General features: G+C 31.6%; 1 protein-coding gene across 1 annotated transcript in view; it reads right to left on the bottom strand.

The window, feature by feature from the left end:
* Positions 1-12,754, bottom strand: part of LOC115888121 (pecanex-like protein 1) — a 68,734-nt gene that overhangs the window by 11,662 nt on the left and 44,318 nt on the right. The window contains exons 20-25 of the mRNA XM_030907705.1: positions 11,704-11,897; positions 9,937-10,175; positions 7,280-7,408; positions 4,449-4,633; positions 2,766-2,959; positions 2,523-2,715 (exon numbers count right to left, since the gene is read on the bottom strand). Of these exons, the coding sequence (XP_030763565.1) occupies positions 2,523-2,715; positions 2,766-2,959; positions 4,449-4,633; positions 7,280-7,408; positions 9,937-10,175; positions 11,704-11,897 (1,134 nt within the window). The remainder of the gene's footprint in view (positions 1-2,522; positions 2,716-2,765; positions 2,960-4,448; positions 4,634-7,279; positions 7,409-9,936; positions 10,176-11,703; positions 11,898-12,754) is intronic.

The raw sequence follows: 12,754 nt of genomic DNA, 5'->3' as shown, positions 1-12,754 counted from the left end.
GTGAGTTTTGCCCTGTGACACCTTGGCTGACACCAGGTGACAAAGGTAACTAAAAATAAGAGTTACCTAACTTAAATTTGTATGGCTGATTTTTATATATACAGGGTGCTGCAAATTCGAGGTACGAGTATTGGTATCTCCGTAACCGTCATAGATACGAACATCGTTAAATTGAGGCAAAGTTGCGTATTGGGATATTCACCAAGATGCCATCAAAAAAGTTTTAAAAATTTCAAGGATTGCTGAGTTTTTTGGATAAAAATTGATTTTTTTGAAAATAAATTTTAATTTTTTCTGTCGTTACTTTTTAGAAAATCAAAAAACTAATTGCACATTCTCATAGCCACTTTATTAGGGCTATCTGACAGTATTTTTAGATTTTCAAATTAGCTGATAATTTGTGAAATACTGAGGCCAACTTAATTTTTTTAAATACGGACCTGCATTTTTTATTTCATGTTTTGAAAGAACTCGGTCTCCTGAATACGATGATATGCCACACTTTATACTTTTTTTTTCTTTTGGATACCTTAACAGCAACAAAACTATTTAATTATTATTTAAAGTCCGACTCTGGTTTCTTAAATTAATTAATCTGATTATAATCATCGCAACAATATTGATTAGCGCTAATTAACATTGAATAAGGAAAATCGAGCTAATTGGAAGATTCAAATAAATAATATCCAGGTCAGAAATTTAAATACTTTTTTTTGGCAACAATATTGATTAGCGCTAATTAACATTGAATAAGGAAAATCGAGCTAATTGGAAGATTCAAATAAATAATATCCAGGTCAGAAATTTAAAGATATTATTTTTAACTTTTTTATTGTGAATTTGAAATCTCAGTGTGGGATCTAATAATATGTATAATATTAATCGTAGTTATTATAAATAAATCAACTTTTACAAACTAGTTTCTAATATTCTGCATGTTCGAAAGGGTTACCACCCTCCCTACTGCACAAATTTATTTTTCGTTCAATTTTGTTTATAGCTCCTTGAACTTTCTTCTTATAGTTCCGAATGCATTTTGTGTTCTTTATTGTAAACGTTGAGATGAATTGATTTGACTTTTAAAAATGACATTAAATAATGTAGCCCCTTGGCGATAGGTCCAGGAACCTCCCTGTACATTATACTGCTCTACCATTTCCAATCCATCTTCCGAGAAAATGATTTGACTGTTTATATTATATTATATTTATATTAATTACTTTATTGCATTTGATTTTCCGTATTCAATGTTTTACCCCATGTCATTGTTAAGTTTGAAAGCTTATCAATATTGTAACGATGAATAGATTAAATATTTAAAAAAAAACAGAGCCGGACTTGAAATTAGTTTAAATAAATTGTGTTCCAATGTCAAAACAAAAAAAAATATTAAGTGTTGCATATCATTGTACTCACGAGACCGAGTTCTTTCAAAATCTGAAATAAAAAATGCAGGTCCGTATTTAAAAAAATTAAGTTCGCCTCTGTATCTCAAAAATTATCAGATAATTTGAAAATCTAAAAATACTATCAGATAGCCCTAATAAAATGGCTAAGAGAATGTGCAATTAGTTTTTTGATTTTCTAAAAAGTAACGACAGGAAAAAATAAAATTTATTTTCAAAAAAATCAATTTTTTCCAAAAAAACTCAGCAATCCTTGAAATTTTTAAAACTTTTTTTATGGCATCTTGGTGAACATCCCAAAGCGCAACTTTGCCCCAATTTAACCATGTTCATATCTATTACGATTACCGAGATACCAATGCTCGTACCTCAAATTTGTAGCATCCTGTATAGTGTAGAATATTACTCTGAAGTAGTATCAAAAGTATCAGACACTTTCCATGTACCAGAACTTTTTATCAGACGCTTTAAAGCTCCAAAAGAAATAAGTAAACTTTACTTATTTTTACATGTCTGATTTTTACATAATGTTATTAAGACAGCTATTATAAAGTTATATTTAATCAGTCAGACAAATTGTAATGACCAAACGTCCCCTAAAAAAATATTCAGCCGTAAATATCAGCGCGATATCATTTGATGGACGAGCGTTAACGAGTCTGGCATTACAATCGGGACACAAAAAGTCATTTTTACTTCGAAAAAAACATGTTTTTTTTCAAACCTTCACAAATAATTTTTAAACAATTTCAAATGTTGCAAATAATATAAACACATTAAAAAGTAATAAAAGTATGTGTAAAAATCAGACATGTAAAAAAAGTTCATTAATTTCTTGTGGAGCTTTAAAGAGTAATAGTAATATTCTACAACAGCCATACAAATCAGCCATACAAATTTAAGTTATAACTCTTATTTCTAGTTACCTTTCTCACCTAGTATCTGCCAAGGTGTCACAGGGCGAACTCCACAAACACGCCGGTATTAAAAGCACATGAGAGCACTACTGAGAACCTAAGGTTTCATCCCTGTGAAAATAAGTTATGTCTGAGCGCTCTGGGATCTTGGACTATTATTTATTTACTGGCTAGAAACGAATGTTTTGTAAATAATTACCATGCACATGGAAAAACATCGCTTTGGTCATCCCATCGCGCGGAATGTCATAGTCTTCGTCAATGTTATAATTAAAAAACGGATCCAAATCAACAAAATCGGGTCTCCAAATGATCCGAAGCGTTTTGTTGATCACCTCCGAATTCAACCAGTCTTCTAATTTAGGAGATCGAATTGTATAAAAAATTATACTCTAAAACGAAACATTTCAACTAAAATATGTATTTTTGAGACCCAACTTACCTTAACGTAATAGGAAATTAGAACTTTTCTAAACTCAAAAACTTGCAGCATCGAGACCACGCTATTGTCTGATATGCTGTAACCTTCTAAAATGTATTTGGCAGCCGTAACTTCCCAGGCTAACCACCTCTGGCTAAACGCAGCGTTTATGCTGAGCATGTTGGGAAGATGGCCGGTATCACAGCAACAGCAGCCTATAAAAAAGAATTTTGAATAGAACAGAAGCATTAATATACTTATTATGTCTGATTCATAGAGAAAATAAAAAAGAGAGTGTTAGAAAAGTGGTCTAATTTGACCATAATGTAGCATAATTCAGTTAGGGCTCCAGAGTGGCGCTACCTGCCACCTATCACATATCATGACAAAATTGACAAGTAACATGACAGCAAACATACAGCGAATTATTTGAACTTTATTTCTATTGTGCCATGTATTTTCCCCAAATACTTTTAAAATCTTTTAAAACGTATACCGGGTGCGTCTCAAAAGTGGCTCACTCCTATAACTTCATTTTTTCTGTTAAAAAAACGAGATTTGGTATGTTAGTATACGATATAAATTAGGATTGATTGACGTATTCAGTTGTTTTCGGTCACTTCCTGTTTCACCGGAAATGATTAAAACTTTGGATTATTAAATGGCACTCTCGGTATTTTTTACTTTATTCGATAGAAAATAATTCTCTGATTAGAATGAAATATCATATGTCAACTTTTGACATTTTCGCATATGGTTTATTTGAAATTATAACTTGCAGTTCGTAACGAAAATTTGACTCGAAATACCAAGTGTGTGGTATCAAATTATTCGTAAAAAAATGCTTTTTCCGAATATGCTAATGCGCCACCCTCGCTCCATTTGAAAAAATTTAGATATGATTAAAAATACGATTTGGGCATTTTCTAACTGGCCAGGACAAGACACTAAAAACATTAGACGATCAAATCTATTTTTCCAAGGCTTCTTGATTAAGAATTAGTGTTTTTAATATAGCCATGGCACTCTAGATTGAAATTTAAAATACGATTTTTTATTAAGCGGGAATGTCAAAAGTTGACATATGATATGTCATTCTATCCAGAATGTCATTTGTATCGAATAAAGCAAAAAAAAATACATAGGGTGCCATTTAAAAATCAAAAGTTGTAGTCATTTCCGGTGCAACAGGAAGTGACCAAAAACAATTGAATACGTCAGTCAATCCTATTTTATGTCATATATTAACATACCAACTCCCGTTTTTTTTTCTAAAAAAATAAAAAAAGTAATAGGGGTGAGCCAATTTCGAGGCGCACCCGGTATAGTTTTCGCGTTTTGTGTGGCGTTTGCGCTTTTTTTATTATTAAGTTACTGTTAAGAAAATGTAAATAAAACTTGTAATATTTTGTGTAACCAATGATGTGATTTAAACACAGTCGAGGAAAGGGTATTAAGCACAGCAAGTTCAATATATAAAATCATTGCCCATGTCTGAACTCCGTAAAACTGCCAACTTTTCGATGAATTGACGATGAATTGATAAACGTGTTGCCTACTTTTGACTATGGAAATCACATCTCTTTTATTTTATATTTCTCTATGGTCTTTCTTTATTATAAAAAAAATGGAGTGAAAATCTCAAACCAGAGACTTCATGTCACCAGACAGCTTTCTATATTAATAATTTATTTTATTTCTTACCATCGTTTTCTTCAACACCTTCAGTGATAGCTTCGACTTCCCTCTGCTGACAATAAGTACCACGGAATTCTAAGCCTCTCATTTGAAATGTAACCAAACCATTGCCCATTTCTATTATATGGACCAAACAGTTGAGGTAATCGGATGCCATAACGAAAACATCTCCTTGATTTACTGGACCCCACCTGTATAAAAATAAATATCTCTAGACTATAGCCTATCAAACAGAAGAATATGGAAGATCAACAATGACTGCAATAGGTGGTAATATATAACCTATATTTTTTTTTATCTATTTTAAGATACTTATTCAATAATCAAATTAAACCTTCCGACTAAATCTATTTATTTGTCAAAATATTTATCATATTATTTACTTTTTAGTTTGTTTTGATGCTATTTTTAACAGCTGAAAAATATTTGAATTTCTTAAATTGATTGCCAACCAAGCACGCAAAGTTATGGCTATTATTATGCCATTATGATAGCCATCTAATTCAATCATTCTGGATCGCTTCCTTTGACATTAATATTATATAAAGTTATATGTATACTAAGGGCTGGCAAAGGTTAGTTTTGGGTCGTGATTTCTGTATGTAAGAAGAGTACAATGCGTTTATAATGTACTGAACAAAGAGAGAACAGTAAAAACGTTGCCAAACGTATGAAATAAACCGAGAAACTGTGCACATTACTAAGAGACGTGGAAGGGGATATAGCAGATTCGTCGCGGTTGACCCAATCAGTACTTAAAATTCTAGAGAAGGGTGTACATCATGCGTTTAGCTTCACGATTTAATTACGTCTCGTGATACTTTATTTCTTTATTTATTAACGAGTCGTTGTAATTTTCCTTATAGCTTATAATTTTTTAAGTGCAAGTTAGAAACACTTGCACTTTTGGTGAAAATAAGTGGAATTGAGTTGGTGTTCGACAGTGGTCGCGCTATTAGAATTATTGAGATTGTATTTTTTTTTCGAAACCTTTCTTAATATTTCTGCTATTTTTTGTTCGCAAACATTATGTGAAAAGCTTTATAAATAAAAAAATTACACGATTGCTGAAAATTGCTATGCACATAAATGGATGGATTTTTTAAAATTTCTGAATGGAAAAAAAGCCTATCGATTTTTTTATTTAAACATCTTGTAAAAGATCAGAACTTCAAAATAAAAAAAAAGTGCCAATGTGTGGTTCTTGAGTTCGCGTGTTATCTGTTAAAAAGTTGAGTTTTTAAATTAGCGCGATTAATGACGTTTTCTTGTTATAAAAAATGGACACCCTAACGATAACCTTATAATTCCATTTCAGATGCTCAAAAACATATCTAATGATTTTATCTATAGTCTGTAAAACGAATAACTTTGAATTTGACAGTTCCCGCGGGCTTTTCTAGTGTTAGTTTTATTAGGTTAGCAACTTGCGGGCCATGCCGATGCAATGCCGTCTCTAATAGAACAGCCTCGGAGCGAGATTTCTGACGTCACGCTAGTTAGATACTACGGATTAATTATATTGTAGAATACATGGAAAACATTCCTCGTATATGTAATTTTTTGGATTATATTCGACACATTTACATTCGACATTTTTTTCATATGACACAGCACTGATGAAGGCTATAAACGTTAGCTATAACGTTTTTTTTTAAACCAAAAAAAAATAATGAAAAACCAAATGCAAACTTAATCAGCGTTTTTCCCGAACCTAAATCCCAAAAAATCAAAAATTTTAGAATAATTTTACATATAAAATGACAGCGATCTTCATTTCATAGCCATCGCTGACGCCTTTTTTTCTATGATATTGTATTATTTGCAAATATAATTTTTCGCACATTGATGCTTGCAAAATATACATATAAATTTTGTGAATGCAAATAATAATACACCACTATTAGTAGATATTGAATGTTTTTTGTTAAATTAAATCGATTTTCAAACCCCAAAATTTAAAATATATTTTACATTTTACCCATTATCTTATGTACCTATTCATTATTTGTATATTGTAAAACATTTGATGCATTTGTATGGTTCATAGTTTATTTGCCAAAGTATTTATTACTATAAATAGGTATATATATTGTATTTATTAACTGTATATTATGTATAGTTCATATAAACTATATCATTTTTAAAATACAAACCAAAAATACGAGGAATAATTATGTTTTCCGTGTATTCTACAACATATTTATTAATCCGTGGTATCTAACTAGCGTGACGTCATAAATCTCGCTCCAAGGCTGTTCTATTAGAGACGGCATTGGTTTGATATTTAGAAATGTCAAAGGCTGATGACATTTTACTTTTGTCAATTATGACATTTCGCGTTGATTTTTGCAAGAAGAGGAAGAACTGTCACTTGTTTTATAATTTTCCTTTTCTATTTCACGAAAGTAAAAAGAGTTACCTATCTGATTCGTTCAGGCACTCATTTTAAAGAATATCAGTAACTTTTTGGATAGAGGGCTTTTATATTTGCCATGTTGGTAAAAAATAACGGTCAAAATTCAAAGTTATTCATTTTATAGACTATAGTTATCTTTTGGAAAAAAAAAGTCTTTTAAAAATAAACGATTTACGATCGTGATTTTACTTTACTTGATAGGGAAAGGCGTACCGGAGAAATGTGGCAACGTCGCAACAGCACACCGTCGCATTTCTCTCACTCCCACTTAATAAGACCCCTATGCGATTTACTTCCATACATGTAAATACCGATCCAAAAGTAAAAGTTGCTAGCATGGTATGTATTTAATTCAAAAGAAAATTGTTTTTAAAATAAGTATCAATACATCACCAATATAAAAAAAAATAAACTTTACCTGCCCATAGCTAAATCACCACATAGAGAATGTTGTAATGATCTGGTTAAATGTTCGTAAAATATAGAATTCAAATTATTATCATCAGCTCCCAAGTTTCTGTCCAAGTGTGATGATAATGGTGTATTACTGAAAAAAAAACGATGCATAAAGATATGTTTCATTTTAGTGACGATTTCTACTTAATTGTCGTTTAAATGCCGCTAAAATATATTTATTAAAACTAATGATTTCTATTATATTTATTGCATATGATGGTGATTGATAATATATTTTATATCAATTAAACTTTTAGTTACGTAATCAGGAGCGCGATTTTAAAATTCATTGTTGCCAACCATGGAATGCTTGCTTCCTAACTGGAATTTAAATTTCGCGCTGGGGATTCAGGTGGTAGCTCTGCTGTAAAAAATGTCAAGTTGCCACATTTATTTATTTACTTATTTCCTGACATTTTCATTCGTTTTGACACTTTAGTTTTGTATTACGAGTTTTTGGTTTAAATAAATAGTGTTTAATTAAATTAATAAAATAAATAGTGTTTAATTAATATTTTAAGCTTTAAAATGTTTACTAGCAGCAGTAGAACATTGTTCTTTTTAAGGTCGATTTATAGATTGAAAACGGTGCGGTTCGATTATTTCTATTGGCTATTACTAACGTTTCAAGGTCAACGTTCCTGTCGAAGTTAAAACGTCAACCGCAACAACGACCGAAAAATTTATAATCAACAAAACATCCTGCGTATAAACGAACTTTTTACCGACGAACTTTTTACCGAAAAATATTTATAACTAAAGGGGCTATGAGAAATTCCTGGAAATTATTTTCAAGTTTGTTAAACGGCCGCTAGAGGGCGCGGCGCAACTGCTATGGAAAATAAGAAAATAGAATTTTTACAGAATTTTCCCTAGATAATGGGTACTATAAATAATAGCTTCATAATCTTCAGTAAATTTTGGATTTTTTTTGTTAGAACCATTTTCCCCTATCTACTAAAATAAAGTGGTGGGGGAAGGTTAGATCTATCTTTATTTAAATGTTAATAACTCCGGACTCTCTCTCTCTCTCTCTCTCTCTCTCTCTCTGGATGATCGGAATCCAACAAACGAGGGCTCGTTTAAAAGAGCGTTTCTTACTCTATATTATACCATAAAAATAATAATAATAAGGTTTCGAACGTAGACGCTAGGGGGCGCTTTCTTACAATTTAACAAACAAAGCGCGTTTTTTCAAAAAAATTAAATACGATAGTATATATGTAATTTTAGCTGATAGTAAAGAGTAGTAAAAACTTAAAAAGTCAGCGAAAACCGCATCGTGATATCTTCTTTCAAACCGAAGATATTAGCAAATATATAATAAATACCAAAAAGTTAGCCCTTAATTACCTTACTTTTACAACACGGTATCAGTAGCCCTCTTAATTATGCCCATTCTAACAAAAAAATGACATAGAAACAGTTGGTAAATACCAGAATACCATAATACCAGATGTATTAATATCTAATAATTAAGATATATCTCATCGCTCTCATATATACTCATCGCAACTTTATAAGAATATTTTGAACGGGAAAGCGGTAGTAAAGGCGCTTTATGTCCCTTAAGTGCTGTTAAGAAGGTGAGTTTTGTTGATGTAAATAACTGTTTATATATTTATAATTAACTAGCGTGTACACGCGACTTCGTTCGCGTTGAATTAATGGTGATGATAAAGCAAAGCAAGAATTTCCATTAACATACAAACTGGATAAAATTTTCTCCCATTTATGTCAGCATGAGAAAAAACAATCGAGAAACCCCTCCTTATCGAACCTCTACACCCCACAGCCAATCCGTTTGCCAAAAATCAGCTTTAAACTTCAAGCAGTTTAAGCAGAATCGTGATTACTGGAATGGTCATATTTTATGAGACACCCTGTAAAAATTTTTAAAAAATCTTAAAATATGTAAAACAACAAAATAAAATATACGTGTTTAAGACATTTTCGGTTTTTAAATAAAAAATAGTCTAATATTTGAGGGGTGGTTTCACCCCCTTAGAATTCGAGTTTCGAAAAATCCCTTCTTATCGAACCTCTACACCCTAAAGTCAATCTGTTTTCCAAAAATCAGCTTTTTACGTCAAGCGCTTTAAACAGGATCGTGATTAATCAATGACCAAATTTTTCGAAACACCCTGTATACATTTTTAAAAAATCTTAAAATATGTAAAAAAACAAAATAAAATATACGTGTTTAAGCGTTTTTTTCGGAAACTTGACCGTTTTTTAAATAAAAAATATTGTAATATTTGAGGGGTGGTTTCACCCTTTTAGAACTGGAATTTCGAAAAATCCCTTTTTATCGAACCTCTACACCCTAAAATCAACCTGTATGCCAAAATTGAGCTTCTTACGTTGAGTGGTTTGAGCAGGATCGTGATTAATCAGTATGTCAGTCACTTAAGGATTTTATATATTAGTATAGATTTATTTTTGTTTCTTAAAATATTTTGATTAAAAGAAAATATACAAAAGTGCGAAAATATATAAAACTGTGCCGGCCAAGCTTAATCACGTGACTAAAAGTTTATTTGCTATGAACCGTATAGTAGAAGAATTGACAAGAAGTAAAACTCCACCAAAAGTGTCTACAAATAAACAATAAGTTACCTGTGATCGACCCTTCTTGTATTATAATCTCTCTCCCAAAATTTCACTGGCCTCACGTAGGAAGTAAAAAATATAGCGCTTCCTAGAAATGGACTGAGAGGTGTGGAAAAGGCAGCGGACAGGATAGCTTGAGTAAACAACATGGCGGAATGAGGAACAGAGAACGGTTGGGCAAAGGCGTGAAACGCCGATCCCCAAGTGATTTGCCACGGCGCTATGTAAGTTATCACAAATTGAACCTAAAAAGAATAGTATATTGTTTTATAATGAGGAAAAATTATACTTTATGCGGCGAGGCTGTACGTTTGACGAATCCGACATACAGCCGAGGCACAAAAAGTCATTTTTACTCCGAATAGCTATTATTGCTAATGCTATCATTTTTCAAACGCAACAAATAAGTTTTTAAAGAATTTAAAACGTTCCAAATATTATAAACAAATTTAAAAGTAATACTCGTAAGTAATTATACAGACCGGACCACCGTAGTAGTAACATAGGCAGAACCGGACGAATTAGCGTATACCGGTCCGCCGGATAAAAAGCAGGCGAAAAAATGCGACAAAATAAAAATAGGTAGATATGTAATAAGAATGTTTCAGAATTTGTATTTATTCGTGTTTTAATAGTCAAAACGAGTACATAGATTCTCGCGACAGTTCTCGTGTAAAATTTATTTTTTAAGTAAAATAATGGATGTTTACGAAGTTCGTGTGAAAATTCAAATTGTAAAATAGTATTTCCAAAATAGGTCTTATCGGGATATACAAACAATTTTTCCACAAACTTTTGTAAACAGGCCAATTCCATCTTTACCTACTATATCAAGAGTTATTAGTAATTTTGGAACACATGGGTGCGTGTCCTCACAAAAACACAAAAAGCCTGATGTGTTGATTAATGAAGAACAGGAGTTAAAGCAAGTGTTCATTCTTTAGGCTACCGCGGATCAAAATTTCTTCATCTAAATCTACCCACGATTTCAAGTAATCAAAATGCTGAGGTAGTTGCCCTGCCCACATTCCCGTATTGTTCAAGAATATTTGAAAAATACTTTTCCCAACAGTTTAATTAGTGAACATGGAACTATTTTGTGGCCCGCTAGATCACAAGATCTTTCTCCCAATGATGGGTACTTTGAACACTTGTTAATAATTTTTTTTATTTAGAGTAATATTTTAGTTTTTTTTGGGTTTAGAAATTTATTTATTCTTAGTTGGCTTGTAAACACACTCAAATAATAAATACTTACGTATTTTTATTTTAAATGTTACCTTAAGTGAAGGTAAACACTTAAAATGAAAATAATAAATACTCGGCACTCCTCGCGTCGTATTCCTAGTCTGTCACGACCGACCCGTCCAAGAACAACTGTGCAACTGCGTACTGCCTGACCAGCCGACTAGCCGGCAGTGAATCTCTAGTACGAACGCAAATCGGGTAAACGTAAATTCGTCCGGCAACTTGCTATGTTACTAGTAGCCTGGTCTTCTCTGTATATCGAGAAACTATGGTTACGCTCGTTGAATTTGTGTTAGTTTAATCAGAGATTTAATAATATATTTTCGTACTTTCATGCCTAGGCGTTAAAATGACGGTTTTATATTGTCAATCACGTCGCAAAAATTAATACTTTTGTGACGTTTGAAAAAAAAATAATTTTTTAGCACGCTGAAATCCAAAATGTTCGAAATAAATGAGAAATTATTGTTTTTTTTTTTAATATTGCGTTGTAAAAAAATAGGAGCGACATACTCGATTACTTACCTTTAATAAAAGCTCGTGAATTTTATAATAGGCGATACTTATTATAAAATAGGAGACTAAAAAAGTTTCTTCTAATTGCTGATAGTCGAATTTGGATATTAAGGCAGTGAACGTCACTATCAAGTACTGACAATTCTGGTCCGAGTAACTATTGCGTAAGAATTTCAGACCGCAAACTACCACAATACAAGAACCTAAAATTGAATAAAACTTAAAGAATATTAAAAACTATCTACTATTTGTTTTATACAACACGATTTGTTAAATATAACACGTTGAACGATGAACAATAAATAACGATTTTGAGAAATTACCAAACACATCTAACTAAAGGGGAGACAGACACAACCAATCCGAGAATAAAAAAAATCACAAACACCGCAACACTGTTAAACCTAACTTGAATGAATCCATTTAACTAGCTTTTACTACTCTTATTAAAAACATCGTAAAAACCATAGAAACCAAACAGTCTTCCTGAAGCAGTGTTGTCACAGTTACTTCCCTAATAAAATTTAATTTAATTTAATTAGAAAACTAAAAATACATTTTAACTAAAATGATATATCTACACATATACAGGGTCGCTGTTTGGAAACGGTCGATTATTAGGTAAAATATAGGAGGTACCGCAAAAAGTTAAATATTAAAGGTATAGGATTTTTAAATATCTATTAGCGAGTAATAAATTTAAGTACACAGGGTCGGTCATAAAGTCGTGGCACATAAAAGTTTAATTTTTTTAAGTTTTTTTATTAATTAAGTTTCATTCCCTGTACATTATTGCACATTTAAATTCTTCCTTCCATTCTAAGCAAAAATCGAAACACATACAATGCACCTAAAACCAACCGTTTCCGAGTTACTGACTTTTGAAAATATCACTTAAACAATTTGATTTAATTAATTTCGATATGTTTAGTCTCATTTAACGATTCCATTCCAGGCCACTCTGCCGAAACTGTGATACTGTTGTAATGTTCTTTATATACAGGGTGTTTCAAAACAAATGCGAAAAACTTCAGGGGGTGATTCCTTGTTCAAAATAAAG

This window comes from Sitophilus oryzae, unplaced genomic scaffold, assembly GCF_002938485.1.
Source record: "Sitophilus oryzae breed Bouriz unplaced genomic scaffold, Soryzae_2.0 scaffold_684_pilon_pilon, whole genome shotgun sequence".
Classification (NCBI taxonomy): domain Eukaryota; kingdom Metazoa; phylum Arthropoda; class Insecta; order Coleoptera; family Curculionidae; genus Sitophilus; species Sitophilus oryzae.
Note: the sequence above shows the minus strand (reverse complement) of the source record. Positions and strands in the feature narration are given on the sequence as shown.